The sequence below is a fragment of the Ictalurus punctatus genome, chromosome 18 (assembly GCF_001660625.3).
Source record: "Ictalurus punctatus breed USDA103 chromosome 18, Coco_2.0, whole genome shotgun sequence".
Taxonomy (NCBI): Eukaryota; Metazoa; Chordata; class Actinopteri; order Siluriformes; family Ictaluridae; genus Ictalurus; species Ictalurus punctatus.
In genome coordinates this window covers 17,952,892-17,973,020 of record NC_030433.2, presented here as the reverse complement: position 1 = coordinate 17,973,020, position 20,129 = coordinate 17,952,892, and the positions used below count along the sequence as shown (strand labels likewise).

Genomic DNA, 20,129 nt, shown 5'->3' with positions numbered 1-20,129 from the left:
TTGACATTTTGTAGTAATTTTCACAATTTAAATCAACAAAAAAAAACAACAACACAGATCAGTCACATGGAAAATGTAAGTACACCCCTACATTTATCACACCTTCAAATCCATAATATTAGAATCAGGTGTTCAAGATTGGGTGCCAGCAGTTAGAACCTGCTTAGAGAGTGCAGGTGGAACCTGTCTTATTTATACCTCTCTCATATCTCGTGTCTGGTGTTCCCTTTACTCTTGAGGTGTGTGGTGTCATCATGCCAAGATCTAAAGAGTTCTGTAAGGTTTATGAGACTTGCAAGGGATTTAAAAAAGATCACCAAATTATTAAAAATACATCATTCCACTGTAAGGAAAATCATCTTCAAATTGCGCAGATTTCAAACGACTGCCAATTTTATAAGGACTGGCTGTCCCAGCACATTCAGCCCAAACCGATGGTGGAAATGTTATGGTTTGGGGTTGCTATGCTACCTCAGGGACTGGACAGCTTGCATTCGTTGATTCGACTATGAATTCTGTACCATATCAAAGAGTGCTTGAAGATAATGTGAGGTCATCTGTCTGAAAGTTGGAGTTGAACTGAAATTGGACCTTTCAACAGGATAATGATTCTAAGCACACTAGCAAATCCACCAAGGAATACCTCAAATAGAAGAAATGGAGGCTTATGGAATGGCCTAATCAAAGCTCAGATTTTAATCCCATTAAAATGCTGTAGGGGGAATTGAAACAGGCAGTACATGCAAGACCCTAAAACATCTTGCAACTGAAAGAATATTACATGGAAGAGTGGTCAAAAATTCCAGCACATCTGGTGGACAGTTATGCAAAATGCCTACAAGAAGTTATTTCTGCTAAATTGGGAAATACTAGCTTCTGCAAGGGTGTACTTACTTTTTCCACAGACAAATATCTATTGATCTGTTGAATAAATGATTGAAAAAGCTCATTTTCCTTGTGGTTTTATTCAAGTATATCAACATTAATAGGCACTATTTCAAGGATGATCAAATGTTTGCTTATCCAAATATGTCACAAAAGCCAACAATTTCTATGGGGTGTACATATTTTTTCACATGACTGTATTTCCTATTATAATATTGCAATAAATCAAATCTATGTTCATTAAACCTTTGGTAGTGTTATTTATTGAAGCAAAAAAGTTATCCAATACCAACTGGGCCTGTGTGAAAATGTATTTACCCCCCTAGTTACTAATTCCCCAAATTTATGAAACTGCATTCATAAAGGGATTCAGCTGGACTAGATGCAACCAAGCCTGATTACTGCAAATTACTGTACTAGAATTTCAATTGGCTTCTTCCTCTCACTTTTCATCAACTGTGTGTAATTTTCCATTGCTCTCTCTCTCACTCTCTATATTTTTAAACTGTTTTAAAATACTTGCTGGTGTGCTGTTATAGGAAAATAAGCAATGACTGGTTGCTGTGATACAAAGCATTACTATCCTTAAGATGATTATTTTACAATGTCCCGAAGTGTTTTATTCCTCTTTTTCCACAGCAATGTACCAACACTAACCAATTTTTATTATTTGTTATTTTTTGTTATTTTATTTTATTGTAATATTTATTAAAAAATGACACATCATAGTTTTTATCCTTTTATAGTTACTTTTAATGATGACTTGTTATCACTTATGTTATAGCAGTTAGAAACAGTTGTTCACCTCACCAGGCTATCTTTTTTCTCCTCTAGAAGTTAATAATACAAAAATGCAGCTTGTCATGCTACCAGGAAACTGCAAATCCCTCTGCCCTGAAGATTTTCCATGGCAGAAAACTTAAAATAACAACTTTACCTCTGACTGTTATAAAAATGTTAAATAACCAGATTTGACTGTAGTATCTGAACTCCTATAGCGTTGTAATTAGTAAAGCACATTGTAATTTGCTAGTGAGATATTAAAGTGCCATTAAAGTTATAGTATAAAATACATTTAAAAATGTTTTAAACCTGTAGCAAGAACTGTATTAAAAATGTGTTACCTACTACTTTCCTACTGTCATAGAGCCCTTTAAGCAGGAAAAGTTTGTGCATTTTTTTGGTTTCATTATCAGTTAATATAAAGTAGATGATTGAAGATTTGGTTTGCATTATGAGAGACCACTGTTAAGGGGATTTTGCCTGGTTGTTGTCAGGGGAGGTGGCTGTGAGCATTGCAGCAGATCTTGGCTGGGCCATCGATGGTCCTGAAAAAGTTAAGAATTATTAAATTAGGACTTCTGAAGTGAAAGCAAAGAATGATTCCTGCGTTAAAAAAAAAAAAAAACCTACCTGGCTTTATCTCTCCTCTGCCACCCTTATCTTGTGCTCCTCCAACAACCTCATCCTCTGGGAAATTGATATTTTCTCTGGACTGGCTGTTATGCCTTAAAAACCAAAGTCACTCTATTAAAGTAGGCTACATTAATAAATATGCTGCTTTATTTCGTTTCATGTCACAGACACATAACATTTGTCTGTACTGGTTGCATAATAGCATATGCATTTTAAAAATCATTTGGAGGTCATTACTTACCTGCCAAATATCATGTCATGAAGACCTGTACAAACATAGACACCATATTAATCTAAGATGATATATGAAAAGAATAAAACAAAAGGGAGCATGCTGTTACAGAAAATAATCAATGACAGGGTGATGGGATGCAGCCTGATGTGAAGCAGAGTTACTGTTCCCATCCTGAAGGATATATTTTCCTATAACAGCTGTATGCACCTCAACAGACTTTTAAAAATGGTGATTGAAAAAAAAAATGCTGTGTGCACTCAACTAATCAGCATGTTCAGCACCCAAGAATGAAATCGAATATGCTTCCACAAGCAAAGGAAAAGTCTAAGTGCAGACAATGTGTCTATGATGTACATAACCATTTCTACTGTAAGATATTGTACATTGCAAAGATTAGGAAAGGTAAAGGTGGATTCTGGGGTGGATAATATATCAGAAATGTATGTACAGCATGGTGACATGTTTCCCATGCAAAGGCTGAGAAAATGGATGACTGAATGTTGTCGACTCTCAACTGTCTATTATATGGTTACGGTTAAAATGGACTAAATAGTAGCCGACAGCTCAAGTCAAATGTGATATCCTATTGACTTAATTGTGTTTAAGGCAATGTCATCATTAATGTTGTCCTGCCCCACCAAAACCTATGGTCATGAGCTGCTGCTGCTCCTTCTATAAATGTTAAATAAGCATCTCCTTATAGAGTAATTATATGGTACCTTGCTGTCGGAATTACTGTCAGAGCTGTTGTTACACAAAAATTAATCAACACCTTCTGACCAATCAGATTTGACAATTGAACATTGCTGTAGTATAAATTGATACAATGTATATAGCTGTGTCACACTCACGAGGATTGTTGTTGCGATTCCGCAGCACAAAAATGAAGAGTAGGACTGTAGATAATGTTGCCAGAAGCATGCCTCCAATGGCTGCTCCAATAACAGCAGGATAAGCTTTAAAGGGTGGATTTGCTGGAAGACAACATTGCCATTTAAACGATTACTGAAAATGACACTTGGCAATTATAGTTCTCCAGTGTAGTTTCAATTTAATGGCTTTAAATATAACCACTGACTCGGCCATTATAAAACAATTCAGTAGTTCATAAATAACATTCTCCTGTGAATTTCTTTTGGCAAATGTATTAATACTGCTTTTACATTCAGCTTAAGTATTGTTCTTGTGTACATTGTGGAATTTAGTGTGGCAGTCTGCCCTCATCATAGCACAGCAAATGTGACCCAAGACTCCTACAAAAAAGGCTTGAAGAAAATCTTCTGATGGCCTGGGGAAAATGCTTAACCAATGGAAAACATTAAAATGGGTAAAGAGCTTACAGTTTTGCTAAAATATTCCAAATATTTTTTTGAAGCCCATAGTGCAGGTGTGTTTTGCTCAAATCCAGTGTTTCTCAAATACTGTACCTCCTTTAAGTATTCACCTCCCTTGAACTTTTCCACATTTTGTAGCATTACAACATGTTACTGAAATTGACTTTATTATTAAGGATTATATGTATGAATCTACACAAAATAGCGAATAAAAAATCGGTATAGCTTTTGAAATGATTTACAAATAAAATCAAAGTGTCACATGATCTCAATATACAGTAAATATACCTGTTCCTGGAAGGCCCCAGAGTTTGCTACAGAACATACCTAACCACACAACATCATGAAGACCAAGGAGCTCAAGATCAAAACAAGCCTGGAGCAAAGTTTTGGAAAAGTATCAACCAAGTTTTGGTTATAATTATAATTTTTTTTTAAATCCCAAACTTTGAACATCCTGTGGAGCATAATTAAATTTGTCCTGGACTTGTCTTGGTCTTCATGATGCTGATTGTTTAGCTATGTTGTTCAACCAAATGTGGAAAAGGTCAAGGGGGTGAATACTTATTCAAGGCATTAAATATGATTTCATTATTTTGTATAATATATTTGGAGCTTTAGAGCTAATCTATAAACATTTTAAAGTCTGTTTTGAGCAATTTCATGTCAGTTTATGAAAAATATAATGAATACTGTAAACCCAAGATTAAATGTATGAAGTGAATTTAGGAAAATGAACAAGTTAAATGCTCATATTAGAATGCTCTTCTCACCTGGGCTCTTGATCTCTGATGGATGTCCAGTGGTTCGGTGATTGACAGCAGTCACGCGGAATGCATATTTCCCACTAGGATCCAGATTGGTTATCTGGTAGCTGCGGGTGCTTGGATCCAGATCTACTACCACTTTCTGCCAAAGAGGAACAACAACAGTCTTGCCTACAGGGAGCCTCTGACGCTCAATGAAGAACCCAGTGAGGTCTCCATCTCTCTGGACCAACCACTCCAACATGACATTCGTCCTCTGCTGGCTGCTGTATGTGATCTTACTGATGGTCACGTTTGGAGGCATTGGGTACCCTGAATCATGAAATTAGAGATATGTTGGCGTGAATAGAAAGTAGGATTCAAATTGTAATGTCTAGATAATCTTTAATAGAGAATAGCACAATCAACATGTGTTTGTTCAATGAATTTGTGTGCATTATCATTATTTTTAATGAATTTCACTCCATTCCTCTTGTTCTGTCAGAATTTGCAAACAGCTCTGGGTATATTATTGAGAAAATGTAGCTTGGTACTGATTACAAATGACATGATTAAAAATATAATGAGTAATGTAATCTTTCAAATGACTTAATAAGTGTATGGCCTCTTTCATTTTTTATTACTTCTTAAATACTAACTGGATTATTTAGTTTCATTTCACATCTGTATGGAACACCCTGTGTGGAAGATCTTATGCCGATTTAATAAAGCTGCAGAAATAAAAAGGTACATAACAAGCAGAAAGTGCTTCTTTACATGTATTAAAAAGAACAAAAGATGTTTATCTGCAGATGTAAACGATATCAAAGGTATTTATATATCAGCTTACTGTAACATGATAATCTTAGATTACATCCGTTATGATCAGAGAGACACCAGTACATTCTTATAGAAACCTTATATCAGCAGATCAAAAATAAAGCAATGTATTACACAAATGTATCTTTACACTCTGAGTAAAATGGGTACTAAACTAGTACTGTTTCTTGTCATTGGGTTGGTACCCTTATCTTTTGTACCTTTAATATGTATCTTCACCTGGAAATGTGGATATAGATATATAGATATATATCATTTAAAAAGATTTAAGGCACATATTGTAATTGGACTGTAATTTAAATATTTAACGGAACACCCCTTGCACCTTGCTAGATGAAAGATCCATACTAAAGGTACAGAAGAAAAAGAAGAAGAAGAAGAAGAAGAAGAAGAAGAAGAAGAAGAAGAAGCTCAAGGAATGGTACAGTTTACAGTTTGATTATGCATCACTTTGCAATGTACATTAACCCCTTAAAACACTTCAGGACCCAGCGTTCCATTCCTCACTCTACATACTGTACTTACATAGCTTTCCTATTACTTTTACTCCAGTCCCTCCAGTACCTGAGATTTATGAAATTGAATATTTCATTGACAATATTCTAAATGTTGCAGTGTAACTAAACATAACAACTATTGTTGAGGCATTCACCGCAAACTGTGGCTGCATACAGTCAAGTCACACAAGCAGCTCTTCCCTTGATTTTCTGCCTTTTAAGCTATCATTTCTGCCTTTTAACTAACATTGTCATCACTGGAGTTAAACGAATCTTGATTTCATTTGCATTACTATGCATGATAAATCTAATCTAGATAAAAAGCTAGGCTAGTTAGTTAGACAATAATAGCTATGGCAGATGAGTGTGTTGTTATGGTTATAGTGTCCATGTCACCTGGGCATCTTTTTTTCATATCAGCACAAAAAGTGCACTGATCCAAACTTCTAACAGTGTACTAGTACCTTTTGCTATCATATGAATGATGCCTGCATAAGAAACTGTACTATATGCTATATAATGTGCTATATGCAAAGTGTGTGTAGAAACTGCAATCTCGTAATTCTTCTCAACCCATAAAGTCACTTAGACTTTGTACATTTCATCACTATTTTACTGCAGGATATTGTATTCTCATCTATATTGCACATTTCAGTTAAATGGAGAGTTCCTAAGGTGTTGTATGTTAATTCAAACATCCGCAGCAGACTCACTCATTACTAGGAGCAAGATGGGAATCTCTGCTCCTCCGACAGCATTAGCAGCCGAGCACCAGTACTGTCCGCTGTCTGCCTCACTGTCTGTTTCCCTCACGGTCAGGTTAAACCAGGCGGCAGCTTGCTCCAGGACATATTTCTTGGGTGTCTCACCAACGTTCTGCTTTAAGTTATTGTACCAGGTAATCTCTGTGACCACTGGGTAGTTTTTACTCAGGATGCAGGTCAACTGGACATCACTGCCTTCATACACTGAAACCACACTGCGCTGAGTCATCAACACTGGTGCCTCTGGAAAGCATGCATATTGCAAAACAGTTCACAAAGTGATAAAGGCTAAGGAAAATTCCATAATAAATGTCCATATATAAATATATATATATATATATATATATATATATATATATATATATATATATATATATATATATATATAATTATATTGTCCCTCATGTTCCCTCTCAATTTTTTTAACAAATGGCCCTTACCCAACTTTAACACGCACTGCTTGCTCTCTTTAACCAGTGGATGTTTGGCATGGCAGACAAATGCTTTGCCGCTGTAGGTGGCACTGGAACGCAGGACCAGAATGTTGGAGTTCTCCTCAGATGTCCCTTGCATATCTCCTGAACTAGAAGCCCACCACAGCAGAGCCCGAGGGAAGCCACCCTCCCAAGAGCAGGACAGCATCAGGTACTCATTATTACGAGTCGCATATGCAGAACACTTGGGTTCTCCATATGGCAGCCCTGGGAAATGCAAGATATTTGTAGTAGTATCTGAGTTCCGGCAGGTCAATGAGAAGCATATTATATACCATACTCACAAGTTCTAGTTATACAGGTTTGGGCAACATTTAGAGCAACATGTGAGCCATAGCAGGTGAATACAGAGTTGTTAGCCGTCTCAGGCCCTGGCTGAATCCGAGTGATGTTAGCAACACTGTCTCTGATGTCTCCATTTACATATGGAGTCCAGTTTAGGGTAGGTGCAGGATAACCTCCCTTCCAGGAACAGGACAGAGCCAGGTCAGTGTAGTTGTTCACTGGGAAAATAGAACAAGATGGACTGCCGTCTGGTGGATCTGAGGAAACAAAACATTATGTCTTAGGACTTAAACACAAGGCCTGTTTATAATCTCTGGAAAATGAACATGAAAATTGGGAAAGATAAGCTAAAAGATACAGTCACAGAACACTTTATTAGGAACACTTGTACACCTACACATTCATGCAATTATCTAATCAGCCAATCATTTGGCAGCAGTACAATGCAAAAAAAATAAAATAAAATAAAATCATGCAGATATGACTCAGCAGCTTCAGGTAATGTTCAAATCGACCCACGGATGGGGGGAAATTGTGATCTCTGTGATTTTGATGATGAGACAAAAGTGGTCTGATGAATCTCGATTTCTGCTAAGGCACACAGATGGTAGGGTCAGAATTTTGCACTAACCACATGAATCCATGGTGGTGTAATGGTGTGGGGAATGCTTTCTTGGAACACTTTGGGCCTGTTAATACCAATCAATCATCACTTGAATGCCACAGCCTATTTGATTATTGATGCTGACCATGTGATGCTGATTGATGCTGACCGTGCGCATTATGTGTCCACTAATTAAACGTCTACTTATTTCTGGAAAATCTAAATTGTCTGTCATTTTGTTTGTTGTTAAATGTGTGGGCTGTGGAAAGTAACTTTTCTGTTATTTCAGTTAACTTGGCAAAGTGATATGGAAATGTAATGCGATCAAGATCTGACTGGAACTACTATAAACAGCTTTTCATTTACTGAAAAATAATTGCACACCTCTGAACGTCTGTCAGCCAATCAGTATCAAGCATTAAACAGTGCTGTGGTATAAACAAATATAAGGTAATTATAAGGGAATAGAGAGATAGTATTAATATTATTTATTGTAGCATCATTGCTCAGTCATTTGCATACTTGCGAGAACCTGCAACTGCATTTTAATTTGTTCTTTAGTTCCTTTGTTTTGTTAGTGTTTATGGTTAGTAGAGAAATGTGTTGTCTGTTTGTCCTGCAAGTATGTGTTTTTATGACTCTTCCTGGGTAAGCTTCTTCCTAGCCGATGACAAATTACTAAATTCATTTTCAATTGAAATATTTAGTGAATTGAGAGATTTTAGAAAATACTTGTTTTACTGGAACAATTTAGACTCATAACTCTAAATAGCCACGTTAGGCACACCACAGAGAGTATTTATGTTTTAAAGTTAATACTGATACTAGTTGAGAAGGTTAAGAAAAGTCAAGTCAAAGATATGATACAAAACCTAGAAGTCTATAAAGAGTAGATGAAGATAACTAAATGAATTTAGCAGACTCATGACAGTAGAAGGTAGAAGACTGGAGAACTCACAGTAGACGGTGAGAGGGATGGTTTTCTTGGAGCGAGTGTTTAGGTAAGTGTTCTGGGCCAGACAGGAGTAGGAGCCTGTGTGTATTCGCATGATATTGGTGATGGTGAGCTGTGGTCCGGTGTAGACCTGGGAGTTATTGTAGAACCAGACGTATTGACTGGGAGGGTTAGAGGAGGCTTCACATAGAAGGGAAACAGTCTCTTTCTCCAGAGCTGAGTATCCTCGATCTGTTACTGAGTAGGGTGTTACATCAACCTGTGGCACATCTGGACCAACTATTAGAGAAACCCAGCATATAATCTACAGTGGTTTGCAAAAGTATTGAGTTTTTACACAATTTGTATTGTAACAACCTGAAATGTAAATAGATTCATGGGATTATATTATATTTATATACACAAAATAGGCCATAATATTGAAGTGGAATCGATACAGTTTGCAAAATTAAAACAATTGCATTCATTGATTGCATAAGTAGTCAACCCAGTTGCTGTGAAACCTCTAAATTATTTCTGGGAAGTAAGGAGGGGTTTAGTCAGAGAAGCACCCAACAGACCAAGGGTAAAATTATCTGCAAAAAACCCCCAGAGCATTAGAGATTTTGAAACCAAGGCAGCTCTCACTCACATATAACACCTAACCAGAGTCGGTCACTGCGCTGCTGATTAATCTCGTTCCTTGCCAGGCACCTGAACCAGCCTGTGTGATTACGGGTCACAGAGGTGATGTTAATCAAACTGCTGTTGCCCTCCGATAATATGGTGACCAGCCCACTATGGCTCTCATGCTCCCATGTGTACTTTATAGGATCAGTTCCAACATCCAAACTACAGTGCATCCACACAGATGCTCCTTCCACAGGTGATGGGTCATTCAGCAGGATGTAGGGTTTGGACACAGGTGTTGACACTGTAAAATGGCAAGACTACAGATATGCTAACTGAAACTTCAGCTGTTAGACATAAAACCAGTTTCGCATTAAAATATCAGTTCTCACCTGGGCTCTTGATCTCGGAAGGATATCCAAAGGTACGGCGATTGACAGGTGTTACACGGAATGCATACATGGTACTGGGGTCCAGATTAGTGATCTGGTAGCTGCGGGTGCTGGGTTGTAGATTTTCTGTGACTTTCTGCCAGACAGGGACAACGTCACGCTTCTCAGTTACATTGAGCATTTGACACTCAATGAAAAACCCAGTGATGTCACCATATTCCTGAACCAACCACTCCATGTTGACATCTGTCCTCTGACGCCCACTGTATATGATCTTACTGATGGTCACGTTGGGAGGTGTTGGGTACCCTGAATCAGGAATGCATTGAAATGCACTAATGATCATCCCAAGTGAACATGAATAAAATTTCAGGTTACTTGTTTTACTGTACATTAATTTTCATTCTAGTTTCATCAACTCACTCATCACCAGCAGTAAAATGGAAATCTCTGTTCCTCCAAGAGCATTGCTAGCAGAGCACCAGTACTGTCCACTGTCCACCTTGCTGTCTGTCTCACGTACAGTCAGGTTGGACCAGGTTCCAGCTTGCTGAATGACATACTTCTTTGGTTTGTCTCCTACAGTCTGCCTTAAGTTGTTGTACCACATGAACTTCGTAACTTGAGGGTATGTTTTATTCAGCATGCAAGTGAGCTGGATATCATTGCCCTCAAAAACAGAAAGCATGCTCTGCTGAGGCATCAAGACTGGCTTCTCTGAAAGGAAGAAGTGGTGTTGAATCTCTTCATATAGTACTAATATTGAAATAGTTATGATAGTGATCAATATTTCAGTTTTTGAACATCTTTTGAGTGGTCCGTACCGAGTATTACCACACATTTCTTGCTCGCTTTAATCAGTGGATGTTTGGCATGACATGCAAAGATTTTGCCGTTGTATGTGGCACTTGATCGCAGGACCAGGATGTTGGAATTCTCCTCAGGTAAACCCTGCATGTCTCCTGAACTGGAAGTCCACCACACCAATGCCCGAGGGACACCACCCTCCCAGGAGCAGGACAGCAGCAGGTACTCATTATTAACACTGGAATTGGCAGAGCACTGAGGATCTCCATAGGGCAGCCCTATAGGAACCAGAGAATGAAGATTGATGTGATATAGAATATCAAGTTTTTAAAAATCCCAACAAACTAAAAGACAGTTCCAGAAGGTGTAAGACTCAAACACTGGATGAGCAAATTTTAGTTCTAATTGAACTGATAATTGAACAGTAACTAGATAACATAGCTAGTTATCCATATTATTTTCCATATTATTATTTACAAAACATAATTGATACACAATCCAAATAAGCATTTTATTAAATACACCTTAGTAACTGCCTGGTGAAGGTTGCAATTGTTTATTTAAGACTACTAATTTGTTTTACATTTTTGAAAAAATGCCCCCCCACCCCAAAAGGGCCCAAAAACCGTGGTCCTGGCCCGCTGGGCAAAATGCCCACACTGAACTCATAATCCCAAGGCAGACATAGTTTTAGTAATAGGCTTTTCCCAGCGGAGCTAGGGAGCATATATGGGGCGTACAGGTGAAAATCAGGCGGTGAGTCGGTGAAGCTGGAGTCAGATGGCTGGGCTGGGACATGATCACCATAGCTCTTAATTCACACATACAGCGATTTTATCGCTACAAGTGGCCAGTCACTGTACTATGAAGTTTCCGGTAGGCGTTCTTACTACTGGGTGCCATAGTAACATGGTTGGCGCAACTAACATTCCACTTTTGACAACAAACCAGTTTTCTTGCTGCTAAAATGAAACAGTCTGGAGGGAGAGCAACCTTATGTAAATTTCACCAGTGTATATATGCATCATATCCTATAAGATGAAAGAGAAGCAGTGTGTGTTCTTTGCCATTTCAGTCTTCTATCTGTGGCAAAAGCGCAAGCGCCAATTAGCTTAGCTTAGCTTTTGGTCACACTCACTTTTTACTGCAATTGAGCAAAATCTCAGTAAGTGAGAATCAACATCAGGGCGTCATTCACTATATGTTTTATGGTGACCGGGAGCCAGACCACAGCTTTTTGGTCGTGGCCTCTGTGCTTCCTGGGTGAAATATCCGGCTTGGTGCTGCTCGTTCCTGGGCATAGAAACAGCGACAAGCCAGACACTTCACCCAAGATAGGAGCTACACTGGGATTTTGCTTGATTGCAACAAAACGTGAGTATGTTTTATTATTATTTCTCTTATTATTTTTAGTTTTGCTTTAAACCTGCTAAGATCCTAAGCTAAGCTAAGCTAAATGGCTACTGCCCTAATGGCGTTGCTTCTGCTAGTGATCACGGACGGCTATGGATCATGTGCATGCTACTGTCTTCACTCCCATTGGTAGTCGCTGCACCAAGTCGCTCCAAATTTGGATAAAGTTAAACTTTTCTCAACTTTCAAAGTTGCTGGACCCACATCTAGTCACCAGTGGTCGCTGTTGCTCATGTTGATGGAAGTCACCAGCTTTCATTGAAAATTAATGGTCTCCGGTTGCTTTGTCACTGCGAATTGCTGTATGTTTGAATACTCCATTAGGTGGGAACCTGGCTTGGGAGGTTGATTTGTCAGCCTCAGGCATGAACAAAGCTTGGTGGGCCGTCTTGTCGGCCTCTGACCAGAACATGGCTTGGTGGGCCATCTCGTCAGCCTCTGAATAGAACATGGCTTGGTGGGCCATCTTGTCAGCCTCAGGCATGAACAGGGCTTGGTAGGCCCTCTCATCAGCCTTAGGTGGGAACATGGCATGGGAGGCCATGGCATCGGCCTTGGACAGGAATATGGCATGGGAGGCCATGCCGTCGACCTCAGATAGGAACATGGCATAGGAAGCCATGCTGTCAGCCTCTGGCAGGAACATGGCTTGGGAAGCAGCCTTGTCAGCCTCAGTTGTGAACGTGACTTTGTAGGCCATCTCGTTGGCCTCTTGTGTGAACAGGACTTGGTAGGTTGTGCCGTCAACCTCTAACAGTCCCAGAACCTGGGAGGTTGACCTCTATCAGGATCATGGCTGGATAGACCACTTCATCGGTCTCACACTGGGGCTCAGGAGATGAGGTCACCACATGGACCTCTGGCTGGAGCTCTGCAGGGGAGACCTCCACAGAGAGTCAGAACCTCGTTTAACGTCTCATCTGAAAGATGGTGTTGTTTTTCAGTATAGTGTCCCCATCACTATAATGGGGCATTAGTCCCCACACAGACCACAGGGTGAGCACCCCCTGCTGGCCTCACTTTTATTAAAGATACAGGCAGACAAATCCAAAATCGAAAGGCAAAAAAGTAATAATAATAAAAAAAACAGGCACAGGGTCAGGTGATGAGCAAATAGGCATAAACAGGGCAATTGATACAGAAACCAAAACAAAACACACATGTCAAAAGTAAACATAGTGGCAACCCGGTAGTACATGCTATCACGCTTCGGGTAGTTCATGTGCACTGAATACTCTGGCACTCAACGTGAGGGAAAATCCGTGACAATGAGAGACATCTTAAGAGTACAAACACACCTAAGTAATTTGTACTTCTACATTGTTTTTCTATATGTCATCATATAGAAATACTTACATGTCCTGGTGCTGCAGGTTTGTGTGCTATTTAGTGCAACATGTGAGCCATAGCAGGTGAATACAGAGTTGTTAGCCATCTCAGGCCCTGGCTGAATCCGAGTGATGTTAGCGATACCTGGTGAGTTCTGTCCATTCACATATGGACTCCAGTTGAGGGTTGCTGGAGGGATACCCCCTTCCCAGGAACAGAAGAGAGCCAGGTCAGTGTAGTTGTTTGTTGAGAAAATAGAACATGAAGGAACACCATCTGGTGGATCTGTGGGAAGAAACCCATTAAGTCACATAGTGGTTGGGTGTTGGATCCTGGCTATCTGGTATCAATTTCATAATGCAAATGAATACTCCTGAATTTAAGCCCAATAATTTAGGGCTTATCTGTTATTGCTTATGGCTATGTTATTGATTATTGCTATGTGCTATGCAGGTTTTAAATGCTATTTATTGCCTTCATTTAAATGAGCGAAAATAAACATATACTGTAGGTTTAATAACACATTTGTCAGGATGTGTTTTTTTTTAAGCATAAAGATTTTCATAAATAGTGTTTTATTTTTAAACAAAACACTGGTTTCAAAATGATTGGGGTGGCTGTGGCTCAGGTGGTAGAGCAGGTTGTCCAATCGTAGGGTTAGTGGTTTGATCCCTGGCCCACATGCTGAAGTGTCCTTGGGCAAGACATTGAAAAGTTGCTCCTGATGGCAGGCTAGCACCTTGCATGGCAGCTGTGCTGCCATTGGTTTGAGTGTGTGTGTGTGAACGGGTGAATGAGAAACGTAAATGTAAGTGTAAGTGTAAAGCGCTTTGTAGTACCACTAAGGTAGAAAGGCGCAGACCATTTACCATTTACCACTGGCACCCCACAATTTGGTTAAACGTGACCATCTTTCTGTAATATCTAACAAAGTTGGAGATATATGTAGACAGAGTAACTGAATAATTGTAATTTTATAGCCTTTGCCAAGTATTCCATTTCAAGGCTGAATCACTGTTTATGTCCTTTAAAAGAAAGAAAGAAAGAAAGAAAGAATGTTTTGACAGGATGTGACATGAACTTTTAGCTAGAGCAGTGTAATGGAATGTAAAACGAGTGCTCCTCCACATAGACAGCAGAAAAAAAAAAAAAAAGAATCGAAATGAGTCCAGTAGGTACATAGAAGCGGTGTGTAGTATCACTCACAGAAGATGGTAAGAGTGATGGTTTTCTGTGCATGGTTGTTGATATAAGTGTTCTGGGCCAGACAAGTGTAGTTTCCTGCATGCACTCGCAGGATGTTGGTGATGGTAAGCTGTGGTCCAGAGTAGATCTCTGAGCTGTTGTAGAACCAGACATACTGGCTAAGAGGTTTAGAAGTGGCTTGACACATGAGGGAAACGTTTCCTTTTTCCAGTGCTGAATAGCCCCCCTCTGTTACTGAGTAGACAGAGCCACTGATCTGTGGCATGTCAGGACCATCTAAAGAGAATGGTTTCATATTATGTGATAAGGTTGAGAGAAATACTTCAGGACTGAGTAAAGAATAGAAAATGAAAACCATCTGGAACTATTGATTTTAACACAGAAAATGCTGCTCTCCAATTGAATGGCTCAGAGGAGCGAGGTGAAAGGGAAGCCCAATATAATAATAATAATAATAATTAAAGGCCCAAATAATAACAAATTAGGCACAAATTTGACCCAATGGTGGCGCTAGAGCATTGGCAGCACTTGGCCCAAATTTAGTCAGAATGTTCAGTAGATCCTAGCCAATCAGTTTGCCAAATTTCACAACTTTTTACCAGATGGTTCTATGGGGTTCCATAATAAGAAAAAGAAGAACAACAAGTAGAAGAAAAGGTAGAATAACAATAAGGTGCCTATGCACCTTTGGTGCTTGGCCCCCTAATAAAATAGATTTACTGTATACGGCACTTTTCATACATGTGGTAGCTGTAAATGCTGTACAATTAATCAAGTAGTAAAAATTAAATGATAATGAAAAAAAAAAAGATTAGAGTGCACAGGATAAAATAAAAGATGAATCGAACATATACATACCAGGAAATCAAGTGTACACAAATATAGATTTAAATGAAATAAATATTCAAGTAATTGTAACATGCAGGTTTTTACACAAAAAACACTGAGTGAGCAGCAGTTCTGTAGGTGGAAACACCTTGTTGATAAGACAGGTCAGAGGAATATGGCCAGATTGGTTCAAGCTGCCAGGAAGGATATACTAACCCAAATAAAGGGCTACAACAGCAGGAGACCACATTGGGATCCACTCCTGTCAGCCAAGAATAGGAATATGAGGCTATTATGGGCACAGATTCACCCAAACTGAAGACCTGGTCTTTTTCCAGTCTTAAACTGTCCAGTTTTGGTGAGCCTGTGCCCATGTGAAATTCCCAGGAAATCCGCAGTTTCTGAAGTACTCAAACCTGCCAATCAGCCTATAAGTTGATGTAGAAAGCAAGATTATTAAATATGTGAAAATGCCCCCACTTACATAAGACGTCTAGCCAGATCTGGTCACTCCGCTGCTGATTGACCTCGTTCCTGGCCATGCACCTGAACCATCCTGTGTGGTTGCGGTTAACTGAGGTAATGGTGATCAGACTGCTGTTGCGCTCAGCCAGTATGCTGACCTGTCCACTGCGATTCTCCTGTTCCCATATGTAGTGAATGGGCTCTGTGCCGTTCTCCAGATCACAGCGCATCCAAAATGATGAGCCTTCAACTGCTAAGGGATCACTCAACCGAATGTGGGGATTCGACACAGGAACTGTAAGGTACATCACAGCATTAATGACTTCTTGTTATTCTTGTCCTTCCTTGGGAAGTTGTTTAGTTGTTTGGCTGACTGTTGGGTGACCATCAGAAGGTGAAAGCCTTTACTAAAAGCATAAATTCACTGGATTCCTGTTCCGTTTGGATGTACAAGAACGTGTAAAAAAAAAATAACCACTTTTGCTTGATGGTGGGACTTAAGGTATAAGTTACACAAGGGGTTGTTAGAGTACTACAGCACTCAGGTTTTTAAAAAATGGCTAGAGAACATATCGGACAGAGCACCTAAAAGCTTGGGTTTTTGTTAGGACAGCGAGCAGGTCTAAGAGAGACAAATGAAGACGTGAAATAGAGCAGATGGAACAACATAGCTATCCCCCAAGGCTATAAGTGTTCATGATGTTCAACAAACATCACATTCCAGTTACGCTCTTACTTTCTGGTCCAGCAGCATACAAAGAGAGAGACTGTTGCACTCAAGTAGAACACACAGAGCAAAATAATCCATTCCAGTGCCATAATACATTTGAAGCCCTAGGCAAGCTTTAATTCTTGGCCACCCCCATTTCATTACGGCTAATGCTGCCAAGCTCGTTATTTATTGTGACTTTGCTTTTAAAAAAAAAAAAAAAATATATATATATATATATATATATATATATATATATATATATATATATATATATATATATATATAAATAATTTTAAATATGTGCAAGGCTGTGTTTCTTAAAAGCATTGTCATATAATCAAACAAGCATTATATTAAACAGTCTCTCTACCATTCAAACATGAACTGAACTTCATGATGCTTTTGGAAAACTGGGCCCAGGTTAGATGTATAATAAAAGTGTTTATATTAACATTATCAATTTAGTCATTCTTTTCACATGCAAAGTTTTACTTGTGAGTCTTGAGAGTCTGTATCGTTAACAAGTTTTGTGATATCATAGCTCTAAATCACAAACAATGACATACATACTGGGGACATTTGCACCACTGATATTCTTGGAATGACTTGTACGGCTGAGAAATAAATCAGTTGTCACTAACCTAAAACCCGCAGAAAGATATAGTAGTAGTAAAGCCTTGCTCCCTCTATACTGTCATACAATGCTTGGCAGGTGTACAAGCCCTCTGCAGCTAGAAGAAGTTTCCTTGTAAACAGAGAGGCATTGTTATTGATGATGTTCAGGTCACCCAAGTCCTGAGCCAGCTGTTGCAGCTTTGGACCCTTGCCAAAGTTATACACCACGGCTCGAATTGTCTCAGTGCCTGGTTTAGTGAAGCTCCAGATGTAGACATCAGGGAGGGTGTGGCCACATTCCAGTGTTACTTCATGTTCCACCACTCCACTGATTCTGTTTTCTCTGTACGCCACATGGCCAGGGTCTGTTATCTCCAAGCCTGTAGATATTAGATAGTGGGTCTTCATTAAAAGCAAGTTATTGCTTCCCTCAAACACAAACAGGACAAAATTATGAACACTTATGAACCTGGATTTCTGCCTAACATTTGTTTCATGTTGGTATCAATTTGCAGAGATACACTGAGATTAGCCTGTGATGAATTTTGAGTTGCTGAAAGTGATGGATATTGTATCTGTAGAAAAGCAACAAAATGTTACTATAATGTATTATACCACAGCACCAGTGAATTCTCTATTCTGATTGGCCAGAATGTGTTGACTATAACAATAGTTCTGTCTGCAAGGCAAATCACAGATTTATATAAATGCACTTGTTCATATACGTTACTGTTTCTATAGTAATACCTATAACACTCTATAAAGAAATAAAAAGTATGATGTGTTTTTCTTTAATAAATAGAAATATAGTCATTGGCAAATTGTTGTGGTATAAGAGGAGTAAAACACACCCGGATGTGCTGTCATAGGAAAATAATCAACTTTGGTGAGTAACTTCACTTGTGTTTTTTTTAATTATTATTATTTCCCTGTAACAGCATGCCCACAAGTATGTTATTGTTTACATTGTAATCTAATTGTGTTTCCTAGCTTTAAAACATGGTCAACTGGCAACTCTGGATATAACTCAATGTGAGTGTATGAGGTTATGACATTACACCATGGATAACATATTATTATTATTATTATTATTAACAACAACAACAATAATAGTAATAATAATAATAATAAAATGCATTGTACAATGTATAAATGTAATAGGAGATTTCAACATGTATTCTTAAAAATAAAAGTACTACAATATTTCATTAGTGTTTCATTGAATCAACATTTTTGGTTTCTTAAAGTACTTTTTAGTTATGAATTTTTAACTATCTTTAACGGTGCCACAGAGAGCAACAACAAAAAAATTCTTTATTGTACAGTATATGTTACAATTATGTGGAAGGATCATTGTATTGGAAAATCATGGCAACAACAACAACAGAAAGGTTTAAGCAAAAAAAAAAAAGTGAAAGGTTCAAAGTTATAGTATCCTTTATTTCTAATATGCTAAAGGTGCTATAAAGGTGCTACAAAAGGTTTTTTTCAAGTGATGCCACAGAAGAAGGGTGTATATTTTCCGATCTGTATATATGACCTCTTACCATGCAGAAGGAGAGGAAGCAGGAATGCAGTTATGGAGAAATCAGGCACCACTAACAGTCTGTTTATCATGGTGCCATGATGCTCTGGTGACCAATCTGTATCCACAATGGCAAAAAAAAAATGGGTAAAAACTGATTAAAAAAAATATATATCCTGCAAATAAATATTACCCTGTCCTAGCAGGCAGTAGGAAGGTGAGTGTGAGCTGATCGAATCTCTGTAAACTGATTTGGCTTGAATTATTCACTGATCCCAGCCTCCACCTGCAGGAATGCAGTGGAGTATAGAAGAGAGACTGGGTTTTAGATGACAAGACGATACCTGTCTCTCATTCATTATTGAGCACATCGCCTTTGTGTTTTTCCATTCCTTCGCATCAGGCAGGTCGAGCTCTGAGTGATTATGAAAAAAGTGTTTCTACATAATTAATATTACACAACAAATGAAGACTAGAATTAGTTATAACTCTCTGCTTGTTTTATGCTCATTATCCGTCTCTCAGTTTGAGGTCAATCTTATGCTGAGTTCTAATAGTAGGTCGTATTTCAAGAAACAGCAATATAGCTCTTTAATAAGTTTCTCATATCTTGCTTCTGTGTAACTTGGATAATTACACCAGCGCTCTCACTTTTATACACTTATACATAATTAAAAAACAGAACTGCACACTGCAGGGATCATTGTGATCTATGATCATTGTGATCTTCTCTGCTTCTCTGTTTCTCCAATTCATTTATTCTTGTCTGGGCTCTGTCTGTACATTAGTGTTTGTGCTCTGTGTCTTTTATATTATGTAGTTACCGTATACAGAGGGAGGCACATAATCCAAGTCCTGTGTGAAGTTTCCACAGTCAGTGATGATTTGGGGTGCCATGTCACTTGCTGGTGTCATCTCAAGTAGAGCGTCAATGCAGCGTCTACCAGGAGATTTTAGAGTAATTTATGCTTCCATCTGCTGACATGCTTTATAGAAATGTTGATTTCCTTTTCCACCTGCCCTGCCCACCGTGCCAAAACTACTAGTAACTGGTTTGCTGAGCATGGTATTACTGTGCTTGCTTGGCCAGCCAACTCGCCTGACCTGAACCTTGTCAAGAGGAAAATGAGAGACACCAGACCCCACAATACAGACAAGCTGAAAGCCACTATC

The 20,129-nt window shown here is 38.7% G+C and overlaps 1 protein-coding gene across 1 annotated transcript; it reads right to left on the bottom strand.

Annotated features, from left to right (window-relative positions):
- Positions 1–1,108: 1,108 nt before the first annotated feature.
- LOC108278487 (V-set and immunoglobulin domain-containing protein 10-like 2) lies at positions 1,109–19,233 on the bottom strand. The gene is made up of 18 exons (XM_017491893.3): positions 18,979–19,233; positions 17,458–17,811; positions 16,124–16,399; positions 14,812–15,087; positions 13,633–13,890; positions 10,881–11,141; positions 10,480–10,773; positions 10,057–10,365; positions 9,687–9,968; positions 9,059–9,334; positions 7,496–7,753; positions 7,158–7,418; positions 6,667–6,960; positions 4,644–4,949; positions 3,388–3,510; positions 2,543–2,567; positions 2,299–2,393; positions 1,109–2,213 (listed from the first exon to the last, which is right to left on the bottom strand). Exons 1-18 carry the CDS (start codon positions 19,046–19,048, stop codon positions 2,134–2,136), a joined length of 4,098 nt encoding a protein of 1,365 aa, XP_017347382.1. The 5' UTR covers positions 19,049–19,233; the 3' UTR covers positions 1,109–2,133.
- Positions 19,234–20,129: the final 896 nt, after the last annotated feature.

What these genes read in the sequence shown, in the direction of transcription:
- LOC108278487 (XM_017491893.3), bottom strand. Translation starts at nt 19,048, where the DNA reads ATGATAAACAGACTGTTAGTGGTGCCTGATTTCTCCATAACTGCATTC. An exon ending in TTCCGAGATCAAGAGCCCAG is followed by an intron (nt 9,969 to 10,056) that starts GTGAGAACTGAT and finishes GCCATTTTACAG; the next exon opens with TGTCAACACCTGTGTCCAAA. An exon ending in CATCTTGCTCCTAGTAATGA is followed by an intron (nt 4,950 to 6,666) that starts GTGAGTCTGCTG and finishes TTCATGATTCAG; the next exon opens with GGTACCCAATGCCTCCAAAC.